The sequence below is a fragment of the Vigna umbellata genome, chromosome 8 (assembly GCF_029865625.1).
Source record: "Vigna umbellata cultivar VRB3 chromosome 8, Vumbellata_1.0, whole genome shotgun sequence".
In the NCBI taxonomy this organism is placed as follows: domain Eukaryota; kingdom Viridiplantae; phylum Streptophyta; class Magnoliopsida; order Fabales; family Fabaceae; genus Vigna; species Vigna umbellata.
Window position 1 is genome coordinate 18,492,980 of NC_142172.1, and position 24,630 is coordinate 18,517,609.

Sequence of the window (24,630 nt, forward strand, 5' to 3'; positions counted from 1 at the left end):
ACTTACAAGTGATAATCGTAGTAGTATGATTAAATTTTGAGGTTTTATATATTATTAGCTTCCAAAATAATTATATATATGATAATAAAATATATAATTTGTTATGTGAGTAGTTTAGTTAGAATTTTAGAAGCCTTTAATATATCTTCCTTTTTTAACTTACGCTTAACAATTTTTATTTTGCCAATAAAAAATTTGAGAATTGTGGCGACAAAAGCAGAAATTAAAAGTGAGGAAAAAATCATAGCCACTAGTATGTGCATAATGTATAGTATATAGTTTGGAAAAGAAAATGCAGAAATACGTACTAAGAAAAGAAAGCCATAGAATATTTCCTTTGCTTCTTTAATTTCTTTTGGAATCTCTAAGTTTGGCCATTGAAATGGGATCAATCTCCACAATCTTCTGTCTTCAAACATTGGTGCCTATACCATTTTTTGTCTTTGACTTCACACCCACTTTCATCAACTTCCTACATAAATAATCACTTATTATCTTCTATTCTTTTCATCATTTTTCTTCATAAAATACTTAAGCTTCTTTTTGTATTTGGGATACCAAAAACACGAATATTTACACTCAATTGTCAAAATAGGTTATAAACTCGCTTACTTACAGCACATCATGATTTGAGTGAAAAAGATACAACTACTTTAAATGATAGTTAGAATAAATATGGATAACCCAAAGTGGTTGATGGATTATGTTAGAGATTTCATATCGACTAAAGATAAGATAAATTTAAAATATATAAGTGAATACAAACTTCATTTAACATACTGGTTTTGTAAAATTGAATTAGACTTAAAAAATCTATTTTTTAATATAGTATCAAAACTATTTAAAAGTTTATCATGATGATATTTATTGTTTGTTAAGTCTACCGTGTCAATCCTATCATATCTTTATAGAATCACTCATAAAAAACTAATTTCATGTTCAAGATGTATATATTTCAACATGTTACATAAATAAATGCAAATTCCATCTTGCAAACAAATTTATAAAATTAAATTAAATTTAAAATCGATTTCTTAATAAATAAAAAATATAATATTGTTGGAACAATATTCAATTACATAGATTTGTGATAACAATGTTGATATTGTAAATTAGTTTTTATACTATATTTCAAAATATGAAAAGAATTTATAATTGTATCCCCATAAATAGTCTTTAATCTCACTTGTTGAAATATAGAATCATAAAACTTATCTGTTGCAAGTATGTATTATTGATACAGTACACACCAATTTAATGTGTAAATTTGATTACGAAAGTGAGAAACACAAAGATGAAAAAGAATGTGAAGATAACAGAGATGCAAGTGATAGGTAATAGACATCATTAATTTGTTGTTGTCCTACTTGTGTCATATCTTCACATGTAATATAGACATCTTTTGTATCAGTTTTGTTCTGAACTTCACATGCCTCATAGGGCTACATAAATTAAATAGGTCTTTCTACGTTTGCATGCCTCTCAAGAAAAAAAGTGGTCCTCTTTCTGCTGCTAATAATTTGTACTCAGAAAATGACTTAACTGTGAGAACAAGAAGATTATTTTTGTGTCATTGTGCATTCACATCGACAACTCATAATTCCATCCATTTCTTTACAATGCATTAGCAACTTGCCAGAACAATTTCTGTATATTCAAAACAATATATTGTTTCAGAATTCAACTTCAAATAAATTGTCATTATTAATTATTCATATAAATTTGAAAAATTGTTAATTTTTTTTATATTTCTATCCAATTAGATAGACAATAAAAAATACAACCTAATAAAAGTTTTTAAGTCTCTTCGTCAAACAACGATTAAAACCTACATCTATTTAGGTCATATCCATATCATAATTAACAGCTTAGTATTATGATTATTATTTATCATTATATTATTATTAATTATATTGTTATTATATGTTTGAGGTAAGTATTATTCCAATAAAAACATAGATCAAGTTTCATATTAATCCTATAAATACAGGAAACTTCTTTTCAATTAACAAAAAATCTTAAAGTGTTATCTGTTTGCAAATCCACAATTAAAATCCTAGTAAAATTGCTACACATTATAAATTGAATATAAAATTATACATTGATAATTAATGGTTAGTGTACAAATTTTTTAACTTAAGTAACATATATTGAATTTGAGTTATGTATGCTTGGCATTAATTATGGTAAGGGAGACATTCAAGATTGAAAATTTGTTTAATGAAAAAAAAAACATCTTTAAACAAGTTTTTCCATTAGTATCAATAAGAGTAAATATATTTTTTTATGAAGTACTAAGTTTTAGAGTTTTTGTTAAATAATTTTTAATCTATCATTAACTTAATTTTTTAGTTTATAAAAAATATTTTAAATTATTTTTCTTTTTAAGTGTGTATTGGTAGAAGTTATATTCTTGATATAACAAATTTTTAACATTTTTCTTTAGGAATTTTAAGTTAGTTTGAACATTTTACTTAAATAAAAATAAGTAAGAAATTATTTATAAACTCTTTGTTTTCTCTTGAAAAACTAAACATACTATCATATATTACACAATTATATATAGATACTTATGAAAAGTAATCCAAAATTTCACACCTAAATCACCATTCCCTACGGTGATGGTAGGATTGTCCTATAATTCGGTCACATTTTTAGGCTAAGTAGTAGAAAATTTAAGTAAACATATTTCCTTGCATGAAATAAGTTTGACGAGACTCAAAATAAGGAAGATTGGACTATATATTTTTATTTTTTTTTTATTATTATCGTATTTAATAGTCTAACATTTTTTAGGAATTGAGGTAAAACACCTTTAAAACAAAATTTCAAGATATTTTTTAACAAAAAAATTATGATGGATAAGATTCAAAGTTAAAAATTATTTATATAGTATTTTCTCTTGTACATATTTTTTCAATGTAAAAAATTATTTTAAAAGAAAATTATGAATACAGTAGAATGGAAAAGAAAAAAAAAAGAGAGTTTATATATATATAAAAAGAGAAGAGGTGTCAAGATGAGAGCCACAAATGTCAAATATATACAACTATTTATCCAAACACGATTCAACTTCGTCATCCTTCAACGTTCAAACCATCTCGTCAACACAACAATTCAATCACTGCACATATAAAATACCAATTTATCTTCATCTTCATCATCATCACTCTTGCATTTCTTCTATTATTTAACATTAAATTATAATTTTCATTTCATTTTTCCTAACCTATGATTTTTACATTTTAATCGGTTAAAGCATTTCTTAATAATGTGTTAAATTTAAAATTAAAGCAGATCAAATACGGAGGTTTCAATTTTGATTAAGTTATAAAAACTAAAATCTCGAAGAGAAATATTGCAAATCAGAAATTAAACATAAATGATGAAATTTACGGTTAACACTCATTTTAATTTTTCCTTTATTTTTTTTTCTCTAAAGAAATCGACAAATTTAAGTTAGTCTTTAATTTTTTTTACATATTTTATGTTTTAATTTAACTTTAAGTTCTAATATTTATTTAAAATGTAACCAAAAAAATCATCAAAACATAAAATAAAATATCTAAATAATTGAAGATCGATCCACAATTTCACAGCTTTTAAAAAATACATAAAAAAAACTATATTCACAAATTGAGAATGAATGAAAACTAAATCTATAGTCAAAATTGTAATAAATAATTTAACAAGAGAGACATAGAAGACTCGAAGAAGATTATTAGGAATTAAAGATAAACAAAGTCATAATTTAATCCAGAGGAAGAAAAAAAAACTTGGTCATACTATTATTACTTAATATATTATGAGGGTTTATATTTACACGTACAAAAAAAAATTGAAAATGAAAATGGAAGCGTGTTAAATCACGTAATCATTTTTTTTTAATTATTTACACGTTAACGAAGGGTGTAACCACCGAGGGTGGTTCGTAGCAGAACGGAGCTGCGGGATGCTGCCACTTTTTGAAGACGATTTTCTCCGGGGGCCGCTGCTGCTGCTGAGGAGGCTCATCCTTCTGCGGCGGAGGAGGGGGCGGCGGTGGCGACGAAGCCAGCGGGGAGAGCAGCGGGATCGCCACGTTCCACTGGACGGAGCGGTTTATCTGAAGCGATGAGGGAGCGTGAGACTGCAGGCGGCTGGGCTGACGGCGGGCGCGGCGAGAGTCGGCCATGGTGACGGTGGTGCGTGTGAGATTGGTGGCGGTGAGAGAGAAAGTGAGAGACAGTAGTGTGGTGTGTGAGAGAGAAAACGGTGGGTGAAGGTTGAGGGGTATAAATAGAGGGGCGTGCGCTGCACACGTTTGGAATCTCAAACTTAAATCATTGAACCGGCTCGGCTCATTTGCGGCTCGGCTGGGTTTGGATGGGTTAGGTTTGGTTTATGGATTCATATGCTTTTCGTTTTTCTACTCTTTTCCTGTGCATTTATTTCTGATATATTACTTTGTCGGGAAATTAAAGAAACATAATAAAAAATTTACTTAGTAATTTTTATTGTGTTTTATTTATATAACATAGTATGATGTATATAAACGGATTAAAGATCATAGCAAGAGTAAAATTATAAACGAAAAAAATAATATAAGACCAAGAAAATAATAAAAGAGTAATATCGATTTTTAAATAAAACTCAATTATTTTGTTGTTTAAAATGTTAGATCATAACTAAAATTTCTTTTATTTTATAAAATTATCATTTTCTTAAACAATTTTTTATAAAAAATTATTTTTATTTTATTTTTAGATTTCTGACTTCATTTTTCTCTGTTTGAAAATCAAATATAATATTATAGGAGGATTTTTGCTGAGAACTTTATGCATTAACCGATAAAAATTCAAAATATATTAATTTAGTTTTTAGTTTTTTTAGTTAATGTATTGTTTTAAGTGTATGTAATTTCTAGTTTATGTATGTCACTCAAAATAATTTAAAGTAAATTTTTGTTTGTTTATGATCATGAGGATATGTTAACAACATTTGAATTAGAGCGTTTTTCTTAAATGAAGAAAATTAACGTTATTTTGTTGATACTATGTTGAAATAACTTTAAATTGTGATATTTATGCTGAATATGTTAATTGATATAATTATATTTTAAGTTGAATAATTTGATATGTATAAGATTGATGGATTTATATAATCAATAGATATGTTCGTGAATAAAGTAGTTAAATGTGCGATGTGAATAAAATAGCTAAAGTAATTCATTGTTAAATGAAAAAGTTGTGCTATCAGGACTCTTAAAATTCAGTGAGTGGAAACATGTGTCAAAGACTTTTGAAATTCAGAAAGTGGAAGACAGGCGTGGGCAGCAGAGTGATTGATCGGTTTTGATGGTGAATTAAATTTTCAGAATTTTGTGTCACTTTTCCTGCATGCACCTTCTCCTCCAAAACTTTTGAGTTCTTCATTTTATCCTTCTTCTCTCTACAAATCTCATTATTCTCTCTACGAATTTTCACATTTTCTTCTTCTGGTCAACAATCAGACCACGCCTGAGTTCTCCTGGTGTCAAGAGCTTTCTATTGCACCGATCAAGTGTTAGTTTAAACTGGTAAACTCATTCTCTCTTTAGAACGGTTGTTTTCTACCACAGGCAAGCCAAATTTTTTGTTGCATGAGTTTATCATCTTCTTCTATGAAATTTTGATAGCAATTTTGGTCTTTTATTTGGTCTAGTTTCGTAAATCGGAAAACTCTAAGTGTATAAGATTGGTAGTGGTGAGCCATATACTGCAACCGTGAGCGTTCGACTGAGTTTAGAGGTAAGGGAAGCTTGTAATTTAATTATGATTCTCTGTTTTGAATGTTGGCATGTTTGTATGATGTTTTGTTTAGTTATTTGGTTTATATGATTTATCAATGTTGTTGTATGATTGTCTATATGTGAGTGATGGTTTATACATGGTGCAAACTGGGTATGAATAGCGCCTGAGCTTAAATCTGCAGTATTCTGTAATTGTCTCCGGAAGTCAGTCTTGACTGTTCGATTTTCTATTGGGTATTCAGTTTGGAATGGATTCTCCTTTTGTAGAGACAATTTCAGTCAATGACTGATCGGTGATCTATTAAGTATAATTGAAATTTAAGAGTTTGATAAATTAATAGTTTTCTATTTTCATTTAATAGTCAGTCTAGTTAGGTTACTCTACAGATAATTAAGTCTTTGATCCTATAATTATTTTTTCCCATTTTATAAATAAGCATTTTCGTATGTTAGTGTTTTTAACTAACTTATACCTGTTGTGTAATTTTAGAGTGCTTAAACCAAGCGCTCGGTCTTAGTAGTGCTCGGTTTCGAACTAAGCGCTCGGTCTTATAATATATTTTGTAATATATCTGTATTAGGTATTAAGAGTGTTCGACCAAGCTCAAAGGTGTTCGACCTTAGTTTCTACTATTCGGTTTAAACTCTTAGGTCTCTGGTAAAAGCTTTCATGATTTTCGGTCAGGTCTAATTATATGTATTTTATAGTATTCTGTACATTCTTGGAGTTCTGTCTAGTAAAGACCGTTCGATCATAACTGTTGAGTAACAAGTAAACGTTCAGTATTACCATAAGTGTTCGGCTTCTGATGAGTCTTACCTAGTATGGATCGTTCGGTCCTGTTCTGTGGATAAGTGAAAGACCGCTTGGTCTTACACTAAGTGTTCGGTTATGTTAGCCTAAAAAGTATTCTCTCGTTCGGTCTTGCTTCTAAGATTGATGTTATCTCTTTCAGTTATGTTCTAAGATGGGATCTTGTTTTCGTGGTTCGGTTTGACTGTATTGATGATTAAGTAGGATGGTATTTAAAGTGTGATATGAATGGAATAGTATGGATATGAAGGAGCATTCCAAGGAGGAATATCTCAGGATTGGTTATTGAATGGTATAGTATGAATGTGGTTATGCTTAGCTGGCGTTTATCCTGATATTCTGTGATTACTCATTCTCAAGTAGAGAGGAATAAATCATGTGTGAGAATGGCAGGAGGTCCTAGTCCATAAGGTGAACTTGGGTGAGGTATAACGGACTAACCTCGGGTGGCAGCTGTTGAGGGCATCCCAGCTACTACATCACCCGAGTGCACAAACATCGTAACTACACAGAATTCATATAGTCTGGACAATCAAAGTAAAGTGGTCGGTCATTGCATGTTTTACCGTTCGGTTATTGTTGGAAATGTATGATTGGTTGTTGCATAATTGACCTATTGATTTTATTAAATCTGAGTGAATTATATGTTTTATTGGATTAATTAAATTACATAAGCTTATCCTACTTTCCTATCTTGTCATGTTGTCTGTCCGGTTATTCTTCTTGTTACAATGATCATCATGTGGATATGAGCAGAAGGGGACGAGTGTTAGCTGGAAGAGGCTTTGGAAGAAGTGAACGTTAAAGTTGAACCATAGGACTGTTCGGTTGTTAGAATTAGTTTTATTTTGTATAATTGTTCGATGTAAGCATAGTTTTGGAACCGTTCGGTTTAATCTTTCGATTTGTAAAGTTTAAATTCTGGAGTATTGTTGTAAGGTCGTTCGGTCATAAACGTATCTCCTTTTTCTTTCAGAACTGAACTGTAATATTGTTAATTGTAAGTATTCTATGATATGATTTTATACTGTATTTTTGGATGTTACATTTACTAACAAGGTGAATTAGGTAAGTGAAGAATCTAGAATGTATAATTTGGATAATTTGATCTATCTAAAATACCTTTAACTAATAAAAATGTTATTAAAAAAATAGTTAATATATATTTCATATTTTGATAAAATTATATTTTGTTTGTAGGGAATAACGAGTCTTAATGTTAAGATAAATATAATTAAATCTTCAAATTAGACTTAAGACCTATTTAAATAAGAAATTTTAATTTTCTTCCATCTTACTTTATAAAACCCTTCATCCTTAAACAGTAGGATGAATATTAATTGTTTTTAAATTTATAAATACATTTATACCCGTTGCTTTAGGACACATTAAATGTTTAACCTTAAGCTTATATTTAGCTTTTGAAGAATAAAGAAAATTAATATTGAATTATTAAAGAATATATTATTTTACAATCAATGTCTAATGCATAAACCAGAAAAACAACATCAATTGATTTGTTAAAGAACAAGTTATAGGTGATTCACATCTCATAATGTTATATCTTGTAATAATTTGTTTAATTATTTTGATGTTTTATTAAAAATTAAATATAGTATTCAAATGTTATGTAAAAATAGAAACACTCTTTATTTTTATTTAATATGTAGAATATTAAAATAAAATGTAAATTTGATTTATAAAAGCTAAGAATAACATGAGGGTAGCCAGAGCCACGTGAAAAAGCCACGTGAAAATATGAGGGTAAAATATTTTTAAATATCAACATTTTATAAATTGAAAGCATTTGTTACATAAATCTCAACAGACAATCATCCTTGAAAAATGTAACTGAAAATTTTTAGTGAAATTTTTATTTTCAATAAATAATCTTCTATATAAAAATGGCATAATAATTGTGTCCAAAAAACTAAATCAGTAAATGGTTAAAAGTATTAGAAAAAAACTTCATACTTTTCACTCAAAAACGTTATCAATCACTAAGTTTTCTACACAACTTCAACCGACACTAAACCATACCTTGAAAAATACCCAAAAAATACAACAACACATAAATGCCCTAACAAATTTAAACAAACTAAAATAACATTTAATGAATAAAGACAGTCCGACCATGTTTTAATGAACATCAACGTCTCTCGATGGGTGGCACGGAGCAAGATGGGTGGGTAAACGTTGACGGCAACACTCCGACAGACAAAGGACCGCGACGCTCTAAGGAAGACAAACCACAATGATTGGGTGGGTGAGTAGACGTAAACAACGGTAGCTCAAAACGCGTCTTTGTCAGTGGTGGTTCCAATCAAAGCTTCCAACGCTATCGGTCACCTGAACGAACATCACTTCGTCACGCAAAACTCCGGGACCACGCTTGCACCGACACGTTTCTAGGAAGAGGCGAGTTAGTTGGGTGGGAGGGAGCAGGACTCACTCTAGGGTTTGCTTTCTTTCTCTAAGCTTGGGTTCTCTCTCACCTTGCCTCATATTCAAACTCATGAAAAGAGAAAATGAACGTCTTCACTTTCAAACCCTTCCTCCAATTCTCTTTCCACATCATTTTCATTTGAACCATTCATATTTTGACACGTATCATTTTCCTAAAATTATATATCCATCTTGAAAGTTTTCTTTTCTGTATTGTTTTAGATACATTTATTAAACAAAAGACTGAAACAAAAGGAAATAAGAAAAGTAAGTTGCGTAAAAAATGTTAATTGAGAAGCCATTATTTATGGTGGCAATGAAAATGAACCCAACCCAACCAGCTGCACTTTCGTCCAATTTCCGATACTGCATCCCACGCCGCATATCTTTCAACACGCCCTTCTGTTGCACCATGCTGCTTTTCTTTTCATGAAAGTGACCAAATCTTTTCGTTTATTAAAACAATAGAAATGTTTCATAGTACGTTTCCCAATGCTTTTTCATATATTTATATCATTTCACATTTCAAATTTAGCTTTTCTACTATTTTATTTAATAAATCTTTTTCATAAATTTATAATTTTCAATAAATTTTAACAAATAAAATACGCGAAAAAAGTGTACTTCTAACATCTTTTTGACACTAGATGCACCCAAGTGTTTGTTAAATGTAGGAAGTTTCTTTAAAAATAGTACAAGATTATTTTGTTTGCATGATGAGTCAATACCGATATTCAATTGGAATATGGATATAAAATGCGACAATTTTTAGATAATAGAAAATGTGCTGGTAGAAAATTTAAATAATATGAAGTATTTGTAGATTATGGTAAAAGCATTTGTAAGACAAGTACATAAATATGAAAGAATCAAAGAAAATTTTCCCTATATATTTTTCTAAATTGTCATAATTTTTTTTCAACTCAATTAAACAGGTACTTAAACAAATATAAACAGAATTCAAATAGCATTTAATTTCATCTGTCATAATCAAGTTGCGGACAAATGATTTTAAAAAATAGTTTCAACTAACGTTTCCCCGTTGGTTGTGGATGATTACGATTGACAACAAAAAAATTGGTAGAGACCACAATAGTTATGCTAAATAATAATATCCTGCAAATTAATAATGAATAATACAATTTGTGACATTAAAATAAACCAAAAGACAAATAAATACTAACTCTTTGAAGTAAAAGAGTAACTTAATGCTTATATTTGGACTCAACAGAAAAAACCTATAAAAAGTTATTGAAAAACTAAAGAAATTAAAATTGCAATAAATAACGTAGAACATGACTAAAAGATTTGACTGAACAATCGTATAGCTAACAAAGTCAACATAAGTTTTGGTGGCCTAACATGTTTTCGTGCTCATTCATTAAAGACACATTTCAACAAATATTTAACAAAAGCTTCGCCAGGAACTATGTTGTTTCTTTTGGTTTCTATTCAGTAGCTATGAGAAAATAAAGGTGCAATATTATTTTATTGATTCACCTTTAACGTGATAAGTTAATGGAAAATTCTATTCCTGGTTTCCGATTCTCTAAACTGACAAGGATGACAAAAAAGGAAGTAACCACTTTTACCATAAGCACTGAAGCCTACATATAAACAAAAACAGTGGGCTTCCTTTTGTGTTCAAATAACATTAAATGATATATGTACACAAAAGGATTCAAAAAGCTATAAAAAATTGGCTTTGTAGATAAAAAGGTGGCTCAATAAATTATCTCACGTGAATAGCATTTTGAGGTCTTGGATCCGAGCAGACCGAACCTCATCATCGGTGAGGGTGCCAGATATCATCCTCTGTTCCCTGGCATGCACTTGTTGCAAACGATCTTCCACTGTGTCCTGTTGTTCACATCACTCATTAACTCTTGCCATAGTTGATAAAAAAATGTGTGGAAAATAAAGTCAAAATAACGTGCCAACTTAAACCAAAAGAAAAGTTAGTCCAAGTCACCCAACAAAAGGATAAAAGCTGGGAGACTGCTTGTGAAAAACGTGAGAAAATACCAAGGAGAAAAAAATTATCAGAGCATTAAAATAGTGAACAAATTTGAACTATTTCAAGACAAAGCCATTTAAAATAAAATAATCAAAGGGTTAACCCATAGTTGGTAGGAAAAGCAGGGAAAAAGAAGGGAAGTGTGGGCTTATCAATTAATAACAAATCTGGCTAAAAGAAAACTTTGAATATTCCAAGTCCATTCCGAAACATTTGACCAATTAGGAAGTCGGCAAGAGAGGTATCTCGGTTTAAGAAGGGTATGCATGATTGCATGTGTTTTTATTTTCTTAGTTTGTAAGCAAGTTGAAAAAATGGATCGGCTAACCTTCACAATGAATCTTCTTACTTTAACTCTACGGTTTTGTCCTATGCGATGAATTCTCATTATGGCTTGCTCCTCAAGAGCAGGATTCCACCACGGATCCTACATTTACAACACAATGTTATCACATAAGCTTGAAGTTTGCTTGAAGTTGTTCGACAGGGTAGACAATGGAGAAGGGAAATAGGCATAGCATACCATTATGAAAACATTTGAGGCTGCAGTTAAGTTCAAGCCTACACCACCAGCCTTTAGCGACATCAGCAAAACCTGTAACATGAAGTGATTCAGTGGCGCTATTTTCGATTAAAATGGAAAATAAATAGTTCAAATTGATTTCACTTACCCTTTTCTCCCTTGTTTTATTGAATTCATCCAGAACTTTCTCCCTCTGTTTCTGCGTCAATTTTCCATCATATCTCAAAAAGCCAATGCCCCTCCGCCTCAATGGATTCTCCAAGAGATCAAAAAATGAAGTCCACTGACTGAAGACAATACTCTTTTCACCCGCGGGTGAGTTCAGAATACCTTCCAGGAATTCGAATAGCTTTGAAAACTTCGAAGACTCTGTCACATTGTTCTTAATATCGACCTTGAATGGGCTTTCAGACGGACAAGTGATCAGATCATCTTTCTGGAGCAAATTACGACACATTGGACATTGGCCACCCGCTGGGGTGCCCCAGCAACTGAACAGACATTCTCTACAAAATTTATGAGCACATGGAGTAAACACAGGATCTTCTGGAGATTCCAAACATACTGCGCATTCTCCAGGATCGCCCTTTTGAATATTCTCCAAAACCTCTTCAATGTATGCACGAGGTTGGATAGAGTCCGGAGAAGCGGAATTAAGTAATATACTTGCGAGTTTGTTCACCTCTGCTTTCAGCTGTGGATCATCTTGATTGCTTTCGTTGGGTGAACCAGTATCAGACTGAAGAAATCTTCTTGCGATTCTGCCTAAGTCTGCATACTTACGGGAATCGCTTCCGCTTCATATACGAGGGAAAAATAGTGTCAGAGGCAGAAAAATTGGAAGGGAAACATGTAAGAGCATTTGAATGTGTTTTGCCAGGCCTACCACATAACCAAAAACGGATGGTTACAACAGCGTCTCAACTGCATTAGAAGGTCAAGGATATTGGCATAATGGTGTAGAACATTTCCTTGTGCAACGTACTGATCAAATTGAACCTGTTACATTTGGATGATAAAAGTCTTGAGATAGTAAACACTCCGAGCAAATTAAAACCAACAGCAATCCAAAGTGCTTAAGATATTTATTAGTTTCTAGATAAAACGATGTCCGAGAACAGCTACTATTAACAAATAGACTGACTTCATGGAGAAGAAATAAAAATGAAACTAAATTTTATTCGAAACTAAGCACAAATCAGAAACCGTGGCACAAAACTTACTTTAGATCGCTCGAAAAGGGTTTCGTAGAAGTCACGTTCACACTCTGATTGTTTACATTCAATCAATTCAATGTCAATTGGAGGCAGAAGAAGTATAGGCCTGGAAAACGTGTGATATTAAAAAATATACATTTGAGTTGACAACAAATGCGCAATTCAAGTGAAGCGAGAATCACTACCTTCCCTCTTTATCTTTCGATTCCTTCGTTCTTCTTAGTATTAGCATCCTCAAAATGGCTTTGACCAGCTTCAAGGATCTTGGATCACCATTCTCATAAGGCCTTTGAATCAACTTTTGCCACCTGTGCACATGTTTCCATCAACAAAATAAATATTGATTCTCTGAATAAAAGATTTTTTTCTCTAAACAAACATGCAAGTTAGAATAACATTCTTTTCGTACCATGCCCAGTTGCACCAAGGTTCAACACGCAAGAAACACAAGAGACTGTATAGGTCCTCCAAGCTATTCTGCAATGGAAATGACATTTCACAAAAGGTGGTGAAAGGTGAAGTAAATATTTTGATCTGGGAAAGATGGAAATCACATTCCACGTGGAATAGTGTTCTTTTAAACTTGCAATTATAATCTGATTACAAATAATGTTCGCCTGAAAACTAAAAAGACAAACCTGAAGCGGTGTTCCAGTTAGACACCAGCGGCTGTGTGCTGAGAGAGTAAAAGCAGCCTGGGAAACCTGACTTCTATGGGCTTTTATATTATGAGCTTCGTCCAGCACCACCCTGTACCATTGGATCTTGTGGTAGATGCTATTGCCTCCATTCTGGTTTTAAAAGCCAGAGAACCTTATATGAAGAAGGTTCACTACAAAAATGGTACAAAATATAAAGGAATGTTTCTTACATTTTTGTATTCAGCTGATAGGACACCATAAGTTGTTAAGACAACGTCATGCCCAGAGATGAACAAGAGATCATCGGTTCTTCTGCCACCATAATGAACAAATATGGATATACTACCGCGCTTTGAATGCGTTTCAAGCTCATCCTGCGGAATATAAATACTTGTTAACTACAATATACCATTTAAACTATGAAGAGAAAAGACATATTTTCTTCTCGATTTGGTATAATGCAGAGGACACTTGCCTTCCATTGACCTAACAAAGCCATGGGACAAACAATTAGAGTGCCACCCTCGACTTTATGCATCGCGTAAGCGTTCTTCCTTTTATTTGCTATAATATCATCGTGTCCATTTATTGCATCCTTGTTTTCTGAGTTGCCTCGGCCTGGATTACTGAGTATCAGAGCAATTGTCATAACGGTCTTTCCAAGTCCCATTGCATCCGCTAGAATCTAAAGCCAAAGATGAAAACATAAATAAAACCAATTTTGTAAGCAGGTAAAATGATTTAATCTTCAGATAATTTATGGCCTCAAACAAACTCACTCCTCCTCTTGCCATCTCAGTTGTTTTGGGAAATTTCTTTGAAGCTTCTCCGGTAAATGTATTGACATAAATAGTCCTTCTGCTGAAAGCAAGTTAAGTTGCATAACAGCATTTAGGAGAAAACCCCAATTGTGTTTGCTGAATAATTTTCTATTAGTACTTTACCCCTTGCATATAGTGTAGGCTGACCAGCAGGGATGCAGAGTTCTTTCTGCACTCTCAACATCCATTCCCTTCTCGATTTCATCCATCCAATACAGGGCCTGCTTCTGGTAAGGCTTTAGATTACACATAAGTGTCTTTGGGGCTTCCTTCTCCTAGAGCAATACAAGAGACAAATTAATTTATTAAAAGTAACCGTTGAGATAAGTTTTAATATAAACATTTGAAATAAAACACTTCAAAGCTACTTACCTTTAAGTCATAGATTTCTGCAGCTCCAACAATTTTGTTTAAAGCTGACTCTGAAAGGGCTTGTTCGTCATTATTTTGCTCGGGAATAGGCTCGCTACCCTTTCTTCGCTTGATCAAATGCAATGCTGAAGCTTCATCTGACCCAGCCTGTTGAAATCAACAGCATAATAAGCCGTCTTTGCACGAAGAGATTGCTTACAGGATCAAGTAACATTCACAACACTGAATACACTATCTTAGACAACATCATGCAAAATATAGTACATTAAAAGAGAAGGATAGAAAATAGTAAATCGTACCCTTGGATAGAGCAACCGCTTTCGAGAATCTATATCTTCTGGCATGAATTCAGCCTAGTTAAATGTAGCAACCACCGATTACAGACGCATAATTAAAAAAAAAAATTAGAGAGATGAGGAGAGTCGATTACCTTTCGAGATGGCTTGATCTCTAGCATTTTTAATAGGGCAAGAATTGGGTACATAGTATCATCAATTTTACCACAAGCCTCTAGCCTCCAAGAGGTGTCAACACGGTCGGCAAACACAGAATTGTGAATATAAAAGCTGCAAGAAAAATTCAACAATTCACCTACCAACAGACACAATACAATTTGACATCCAAAGGCAAATGAATACACACAAAAAACTTCCATCGACACTATCTGTATCAACAGACGGAGATATAACGATTATACCTCACTAAAAACAGAATCTCTTGCATCATCTCCAGTTTATCTGGGGCAGCAATGCATCGGCCTCGAACCTTGATCTTTCCAGAGCGCATAAGTGGAATCACAATCTTTGCCCACTCCATTGGCATCCTCCCAACCTGAAGCCACCACACAAAGCACCATCAAGCCTAACTCTTACATGCTCACTTATAAACTCAAATTCAATAAACACGTACTATTTGTTGTCTTGCACAGGTATATTCAATCAGAAACAGACAACAGATACCTTGTCGAGCAAATATTCAAACATCAAGTCCTCAAATTATAAGTACCCCTTTTCGAAAGACCTAACTTTCATAACCTAGGTACATTCACACCCAGACATTATATTTACATATATAGTACACACGTATATACACATCATGTAACACCGTAAATCACTCCTGAATCACTTTTGGCACTAAATATTGATATTCAAACATTGATTAGTCGTATTAAAGAGATTAACTGATAACACTGGACTAAGGGAAAACACACACTGGTATATATATATATATATATATATACACACACATGCATACACAAACACATAAATATATTCAAACCCGTACATACATACATGCATGTACACGTAAACACACGTATGCATACATAAATAAACATCTAGTTACAAACATATACCACATTCAGTTAAATCTTAAAAACACCTAATCATAAACAATCTCAATAACAATCAATGACAACAACTACCTCTCCAGAACGCTTGGTTGAAACACGAACGATCAACTGAGACTTTCTCGAGTAAGTCGGCAGAGGAAAGTTGAAATGAACGATTTCATTGTCCACCAATCTGCGCACTCCTCTGGCAGTCGAAACCGCAACCTCAGCCTTCCTCCCAAGCAAGAACCATCCAGCCTCCTCCGGAAACTCCCCGTCCTCGAGATTAGGAATATTCCTCTTCTCCACATCCTTGCGCACCGCCACCACCTCCACATCATCACTAACCTCTGTTGTCTGCACCGGTGGAACCGGTTCCGACACTATCCTAACCGGTTGAACCGGTGGAGTTGATTCTGCCTCATCGCCTTCCTCCTCCTCTTCTTCTACTTCTTCTTCCAATGGCGCCATCGATTTCAAAGACTCTCCTTTGGAAGCGACCTTCGTGTTCGTGCCCTTGAGAAACTCCTCGAGCCTTTGCTGTTGTTGTTGTTGCCTTTTGTTCAGTGCCTTGAAATAAGAAACATCGAAGCCGGTTTCGCCTTGTCCTTCTTCCTGGAGAGCATTGTTCTCGTTAGGGTTTGGCTGCGAGGCAAGAACGCGCGCGCCGCCGTTGCTGGTGGTGGAGCGGACCACAGTGAGAGGCTTCGCGGCGATGACAGGCTTGCCACCGCGGAAGAGGAACTTGTGTAACCTTCCTGGAGGTGGTGATGTTATGGAAGGTTCTTCTTCCTCCATGGATACAAAAACGTTGCAAAATACTAAGAAAAAGAAAGAGAGAAAGAAATGAAATGAAAACGACGATAGTGAGAGTGGTATGAGTGGCAGAGAGGGTTTTGTTATTGGAGTAAGCGCTGGTTTTCCAGTGGCGCGAAATTGTTTCACCCTTTGGCGCCGTTGATTCATGGTTTCAAAATAAGGTTTATGTATTAATTAAAAAATAATTAATTTCCATGCTAAATTAATTAATTTATTAATATAAAGTAAGTTTAAATATGTTTTTAATTGTTGGGAGACAAGTGGGTTTTAATTTCGTCCCAGTAATTTTTTTATTTATCCAAAATTAAAAATCAGCTTTTTGTTCTTAATATTATATGAGTCTGACTAATTAATGTTGGAAAATATGTAAATTCATCATTTCAAATAAAACATATCATACTGTTTGGCTTAATACCTTATTTTGTCCCTAGTTTTGCTCGAAAATGTCAAATTAGTCCATCTTTTAAAAAAAACGTCAATTACGTCCTTACTTAATAAAATTTGCATCAATGAAATCCCTCCCGTTAAATCCGTACAAACGGCGTTAATTATTTTTCTCTTTCTTCTACTTCCTCAATTAACGCCGTTTGTACGGATTTAACGGAAGGGATTTCATTGATGCAAATTTTATTAAGTGAGGACGTAATTGACACATTTTTTAAAGGATGGACTAATTTGACATTTTCGAGCGAAACTGGGGACAAAATAGGGTATTAAACCCATACTGTTTTAATATGATGTTAGTATATAACACCAGGACAAAATTATTGAGATTCATTAATAGATTATATTTATCAATTGATAGACTAAAAGTAATTATTTAAAATTTTAAAAAAATGAATCAAAGACTAAAACAATATTTCAAATTTTATAAAGAGAAAAATAAAAAATGAAATAAAAACTAGTTAACTTTATAAAAATTAAAAATATATTTAAACCATAGCAAAAAATTGAAATTGACTTATTTTTATCTTCATTATCATAGATATGGAAATTACTTTAAACTTGAGCAAATTAATATATTTAGGCAATAGTCTTTAAGTATTTATGTAAGACGTAAATATAGCAATGAATATATTTTAAAGGAGAAATTAAGAAGAAGATATTCTCTGATAACTAAAGTTAACTCGTATAAATTAATTTTAATTCTTTTAAAAATATTTTTGTTTTTTGTTTTCCTGTAAGTGTTTAAAAATTATCCAAATATATTAATTTATTAGTCTTTACAAAATAAATTAATTTTATAACTTAAAAATGTGAAACCCCATAAAATGATAGTTTAGAAACGGTGATAGTTTAGACATAGCGAGATTCAGTTATTTTAATATCAAATGGTTTTATTATGAATAGTTTTGTTATAAACAAATTTCATTGTTTGAAAATGTACTATTTCTCTAAAAACTATTTTTCTAAAGCTCTCTATCTTCTCTCTAAATATTCTAGCATCTCGATCATTTGTTTGATTATCAGAAGTTCCCAGGAGATCATAGTGGAGTAATCTCCACATCTACCTGACCAATTTATAGAATAGAGTAAGTAAGTTTTGACTCATTTTTCTCTTTCGTTCCTAATTTGAAATCACGTGGAGTGATTATTCGTCGTATGCGTCTTAGTGTTTCTTTTTTTAATTCTCTTGTAACATGAGGTTTTAAGGACTTGTTTCATTCTCAATTTGGCATTTTGTAGGCGTTTACAAAGTTTTTTAAATTCTAAGCAAGGGATTGACGTTTTCGAGCTTCATTAACCAATGTGAGATAAGGGAAGCTATTGTTTGTATTTTTATTATTATTGTTGTGTAAATTTAGTGCTTGCATGTACGATGATTTGATTTAATCGCAATCTAGATATTTTGGTTAGCATTAGTTTCTTTAAATGATGATTAATGCCTATGTGATGGTTTAATGTTTGGTATGGTGTGGTTGTAAAGATTTTAGTGTTATGTTTGGGTATAATGAAGTGTATTGAGGTTTAATATTGAATTCAAAGTGGTTGGAATGAAGATTAACCAATTTTTGAGTTTTAAGGTAAAAAAAAGGTTTTGAGAGGTGAGTTTGAGAGATAGTTATTGGAATGAGAAAATAATTGGTTTAGTACTATCATTGAGTCATCTAAATCTTGTCTAAAGTCTTAGTTAATAGAAATTTGAGGTAAAATCAATTAGGAGTTGAAATGTTGAGTTTTATATGTTTTTAGGTTCAATTTTAGGGGTTTTAACCAGTGAGATCTCAAATTAGAAGTTTTAAGTATAGGTGATGATTTGTAATCTGTTATTGAGTCTATTGGGACTTGTTCAAGTTGTCAGGTTGTAGAAATTTGGTGTATAAGGTGTAAATCTGAGTTTAGGTGTTTTAGAGTGTCAAAAACGGCTTGATGCAACTAATATCGAGTTTAATGATCAAATGGATGCTTATTTTCACTTATAAATGTGTGTCTCTATCAATTCTAATGTTTAAGGAACCAACTTGATCAATAAAACAAGCTTCGGGAGCATAAAAATCCATTTTCAAAGTGTTTTGGGTGGTGTCATGGGGCTTGAGCGCCTAATTCCAAAGACACAAGCATTGAGCGCATGTTTTCAGTGGCTAGGGCGCCCTAGACACTAAAAATGGGTTTGGACTTTCTTTAGATCGTTTTAGGGGGTTTAGACCCTTTCGAAGCTGTTGGCGAGGGTTTCCAATCTATTTTCCTTATCTCATGTGGGTATCAAGATGTTATAAAGAAAAATTGTGTTATTATGTGACTTCTGATGACTTGTAAGATTGCTTCTAGTTGTTTAATGTATAATTAGAAGTTTCATGTGATAGTATGCAATGTTTGTGTGAATTGTGTGTGTGTCTCTCTCTATGTATATGTGTGATTATGAGAGGGAAATGTTGATGATGAATATGTAGTTGATTGTGTAAATGATGTTGATTAACGTAATTCTGTGACTCTCATGGAGAGAGGTTACATAGTAGAGTTTACCTTGACACTCTCAATAACCCCAACTCAAGTATAGATGGTTAGTTATGTAGTAGAGAGTAGCAGGAGGTGCAGTCTAGAGACTTTACCTTGGACAAAAATATTTTCGGACTAACCTACAAAAGGTTCATAATTCATTTTATTTTATTTTTAAAATAAACTTATATTGTTACAAAAATTGTTTATAATATTTTTTTTACCATCTCATTTTTAATAGTAAAATACTACTGAAATAAAATATTACAGGTAAACTACTATAATTTGTATTAAACTATAAATTATATATTTTATTTAATAACATTGATGTTAAAATATTAATTTAAATATAATAAAATATCAACATAAACTATTTAATAAAGTGTATAGTTTTATATTTGTCCATAAATGATACATTAATAATATTAAATATTTCATTAATATTTATATTAAAGTAATGATTTATGTATAATAAATAATCACAAATAAGAGTTTTTAAATATATAATTAATTTTTAAAATATTATAATAATATATTTAAAATATAATTACTCGAAATATCAATTAAAACAATAAATATATATAGATAAATTGACCAATATAATAAAAATATTATCAACTTTTATATTTATATATATAAAATATGAAATTTGCTATTGAAGTCTACCAAAATTTAGTTAACAAAATATATCTATTCATAAAAAAATACTTTAAATTTTAAAATCTCTATTAATAAAAAAATATTTTAAATATAAGAATATTTAATAATATTTATTTTTAATTTAAAATAAAAAATAAAAAATAAATTTTCATTCAAATATCTTTAAACTTTCTATTTATAAAACTTAAAATTCATATGAATATATTTTTCTCAACTAAAATTTTGTATAATTTAAAAAAATATATAAATTAACAAACATATATATATATATATATATATATATATATATATATATATATATATAATTTTCAATTAAATAAGTTAATAGCTCATTTAAAAGAATTATAAAATAAAATGAGAAATTGAAATAACTTACCGTTCTCCTGTTCGAATTCTGTTCCGATAGAATTTTTGGGACAATGAATTTAAAAAAAAAAAACTCCGAATGCGAGAAAAAAAAGAAGAAAATCGAGACTTTTTATAGAGAGGATGGTAAACCCATGAGTGATACAGAACTACTCTACTCAGGTAGGATGGAGTGCACGTTGGAGAAGAGAGGATCGGTTTTCGTTCTGACCCTAACCAGCGAAAGCGACGAACAACACCGTCTCAACCCCACACTCCTCTCCTCCCTCCTCGCCGCTCTCACCCAAGTCCACTCCCAAGCAACCGCCGCCTCCGCCCTCGTCACCACCGCCCAAGGCAGATTCTTCTGCAATGGGTTCGACTTCCGCTGGGCGCGTGCAGCTGCCGACCCTCAAGCTGCCCGCATCCGCCTCCGCGCTATGTCGAACTCCCTTCGCCCCGTCCTCGCCGCACTCTTCTCCCTTCCCATCCCCACCGTCGCCGCTGTCTCCGGTCACGCTGCCGCGGCGGGAGCTGTTCTCGCGCTCGCGCACGACCACGTCCTCATGCGCGGCGACCGCGGCGTCCTCTACATGCCGGAGGTGGACCTCGGGATCACGCTCCCTGACTACTTTGCAGCCGTCATGAGGGAGAAGGTAGCGGCGGCTCGTGACGTAGTGCTCGCGGGGAGGAAGGTGAAGGCGGAGGAAGCGGTGGAGATGGGGATTGTGCGCTCTGCGCACGATAGCGCGGAGGGTACCGTGGAGGCTGCGATGCGCCTGGGGGAGGAGTTGGCACGAAGGAAGTGGGTTGGTGAGGCTTATGTTGAAATCAGAAAAAGTTTGTTCCCTGAAGTGTGTGATGTTTTGGGTTTAGCACCTAAATCCATTGTTTCCAAGATTTGAATAAAACATCATGAATTTATTGTTTTGTTATGAATGGTATAAACAAGGAGGAGTATGAGATTGAAGGAGAAAAAAAAGGGTGAATCAATGTAATAATTTCAGACCATCATGTAAATCCCTTGCATCATACTAAATGTTTCTATTGACTTGGTGAGGAAATTTTTTCTGTTAGGACAGTAGCTGATTATTGTTGTTACCTTTTCTTTTCCTTTAGAGCATCATGAATAAAAACGGTCCATCTTGATTCATTCATGCATGGAGGTGGCTTCAAGAACCCAATGGGGCCGAATGAATTTATAGGTAGATGGAGTCTATGTTAACACCAGCACCTGTCTCCATCAAAATGACACCTTAAATGATGATCCAACAACACTTCACTGAGGATTTCAGTTTGTTTCTCATGCATTAACATCTGCTTTCAGTTAGTAAGAATTTTCACTCTGCTTCCAACAAGGAAATCCATTTACTCATTAAGTATTGATAATCAAATCTGAACATATCTTAGCTTTAATTTCTCTGTGTCAAGTAGAATATAATTGCAAGTAAAAGGGGAAGCATGCCAATAATCAAAATATGGTCCATCTGACAAATAAACAAAAATCATCTTAATAAAGTCTAAGTAACTATTCCAAACTCAGCTGAAGATCAAATACTGAATGCCGAAACTAAGCACTCTGACAAACTAGTACTTCTTTTACTCTATTTTTCTAAACTGTCTTCGCTTTAGGGGTCTTCTTCCTGAGCTGACTCCTGGGAATTGAGTTCTTCATTCCAATAAAGAATAGCAATGCCCCAAAAAGTGCCGTGTTCTGCCATCAAAAGTAACCACAATAGTATATATCAAGTTCTCACACAATTGAAAACATCAATTAGCAAGACATCAAGTCAAAAAAGTTTCAGACAAACCAGCATGAATTCATTCAGCAGATGATTATACTTGGGCTTTCCAGGTCTATAGTTGTAGAAATCGTACAAAAGTGGAGTGGTAAGCGCCAAATGTAAGAGCTATAACAAAAACAACAACAAAAGCCTTAAATGCAGAAGCTACAAAAAGAGAAAAAAAAAAATCTACATTTATAATTCGTTTGAAGCACAACAATGACATGAGCTTTAAAAGAACACTTAAGATTTAGAATAGCGTCTTCTTCACAATATAACCAAGTCCTTACCAGTAGAAAAGATCCAAATGTGCTGCCAAACACAAACAAAATCCCACCAACCCCCTTGAGAAATATGATAACAGAAATGAATTGCCGGGCCTGTATTTAGTATTTCAGTCAGAAAGGGTACTAAATAATGAAATCTATTCAGCTAAAAGGATAGTAGATAAAAACATGGCCTCACATCAATATCTGGTAGTGCTACCCCCAATTTGGAGGACAAATTTTTCTTCACAACAGTGAGCTTGGGAATCAACTCCTTCGAAATGGGTCCACCATTGGCATCAAATTCATTAAACCTTGCATTATAAACGCTATGTCAACACAACTAAAACTTGCAATAATAAGAAATTCTGTCACACAAAGTAGTACATTAGCAAACCAAAATTTCTTAAGTACCCAACATTTTGTTAGGTATGTTTTTTTTTCAAACAAAGGGATACAACATAGGTACACAATTTTAACATATCATAACCCAGTGATGTATAGGGAAATTGAAAAATCCAATCAAATTAGATTCCAGTTATTGGTCTTTGGATCAGGATCTGCAGCATGTGAAACAATGGGATTTATCTTGTTTTTCATTAATGGGATTATGGCCAGTAAAGGAAACAATGAATTTTATCTTGTTTTTCATAACTAGATTCATTTATAACCTAAACCTGAAGTTTCTTGACATATGAAACCGACTCCACAATTAGATCTATAAGCTTAAGGCTCTATACTATACATGATATAATCAAAGTCTGACTACTTCATGCAAACATTACAATCCTCAATGAATCGAGGTGAGTAACTTCAAAAGAAAAGCAGCTTAAAAACTATGCAACTCAAGAATTTAAAAGCACATTCACTCACGGATATTCAAAAACCACTTAAAAGTTCAACATGATACCATAGTCAAAAGTAACGTCTTAACAAGATCTTTGACATTGGTGACAAATACTGCTGATGCAGTCACAATGGCAGTCAAGAGACTCCAAAAACATTAACCTTACGCCAAAATTGCGGTCACAAACCATTTTATAAACCCTTGCTCAAAAGACAATAAACAATCAACAATCAACCACAATGGCACCTATATTCTAGAAAATCAACAACTCCATTCATTAATGCACATTAAAATTGAAAGCAAAATCCAATCATTAATCAGTGTATGACGTCCACAAAAAGGACTCAAAATGCGTCTCCAAATCCTAAAAAGCCGCACCCTTTACACTCAATCCTCGAAACCAAGGCGAGAAAACAAAAACCCACATCCAAAAATCGAAAACAAAATGGAAAGAACAAAAGCCAACATCCAAAAACCGAAAACAAAATGGAAAGTGAATTCCTTTAAACAAATCCGACAGATCTGTCAAAAGGGTGACTTACAACTGCCATGCCGAAAGGATGAAGAGGGAGGCAAAGAGAACGCGACCCAGAAAGGAAGAAAACCCCATTTTTTTCTCCCTTTTGCAGAGGTGAACAGAGTGAAGCTCGGAGAGAGAATAATGAGGAAGACTATAGAGAAAGAGAAGGAGAGTGAAACAAGGAACACGAAATCAAATATAATATTTGAGACAGAGCAAGTGAAAGTTGGTCAATTTTGTTAAGCCAATATTATTAAAAGAAATCATTATTATTTATTATTATTATTATGAATAAGATTTGGAATAATTTAAAGGAAGTTGAGGGTGTTAAGCAAGCAATGTTAATTAATCGTATTAAAGATATATAAGTAAAAAATATTTATTATGTTGCTTTCACTTTAATTTACTCTCATTTAGTTTTAATGTAATATAATTTTAACATAATTATACATACTAATAAAATTAATTGATTTAGTTTAAAAAAGTTAAGATATTATCAATA

At 32.7% G+C, this 24,630-nt stretch overlaps 2 protein-coding genes and 2 pseudogenes across 3 annotated transcripts; 1 reads left to right on the forward strand and 3 right to left on the reverse strand.

The window, feature by feature from the left end:
• Positions 1-3,764: 3,764 nt before the first annotated feature.
• On the reverse strand, positions 3,765-4,265 carry LOC124834308 (uncharacterized protein At4g14450, chloroplastic pseudogene; annotated as a pseudogene).
• Positions 4,266-10,387: 6,122 nt separating this feature from the next.
• LOC124834359 (DNA repair protein RAD5B-like) lies at positions 10,388-16,796 on the reverse strand. Of its 2 annotated transcripts, none has more exons than XM_047309040.2 (18): positions 16,044-16,796; positions 15,318-15,451; positions 15,051-15,186; positions 14,920-14,973; positions 14,621-14,767; positions 14,372-14,523; positions 14,207-14,285; positions 13,903-14,112; positions 13,658-13,801; positions 13,425-13,577; positions 13,196-13,263; positions 12,972-13,094; positions 12,793-12,892; positions 12,456-12,568; positions 11,718-12,366; positions 11,570-11,641; positions 11,375-11,473; positions 10,388-10,889 (listed from the first exon to the last, which is right to left on the reverse strand). In XM_047309040.2, exons 1-18 carry the CDS (start codon positions 16,746-16,748, stop codon positions 10,767-10,769), a joined length of 3,261 nt encoding a protein of 1,086 aa, XP_047164996.2. In that variant the 5' UTR covers positions 16,749-16,796; the 3' UTR covers positions 10,388-10,766. The 2 variants fall into 2 exon arrangements, with proteins under 2 accessions (XP_047164996.2, XP_047164988.2); XM_047309032.2 differs by having other exon boundaries at positions 14,207-14,288.
• Positions 16,797-20,792: 3,996 nt separating this feature from the next.
• LOC124834343 (enoyl-CoA delta isomerase 2, peroxisomal pseudogene) lies at positions 20,793-21,775 on the forward strand (annotated as a pseudogene).
• A 377-nt stretch (positions 21,776-22,152) lies between these two features.
• LOC124834350 (uncharacterized) lies at positions 22,153-24,315 on the reverse strand. Its single transcript, XM_047309023.2, has 5 exons — positions 24,151-24,315; positions 22,961-23,075; positions 22,786-22,875; positions 22,523-22,621; positions 22,153-22,425 (listed from the first exon to the last, which is right to left on the reverse strand). Exons 1-5 carry the CDS (start codon positions 24,216-24,218, stop codon positions 22,324-22,326), a joined length of 474 nt encoding a protein of 157 aa, XP_047164979.1. The 5' UTR covers positions 24,219-24,315; the 3' UTR covers positions 22,153-22,323.
• Positions 24,316-24,630: the final 315 nt, after the last annotated feature.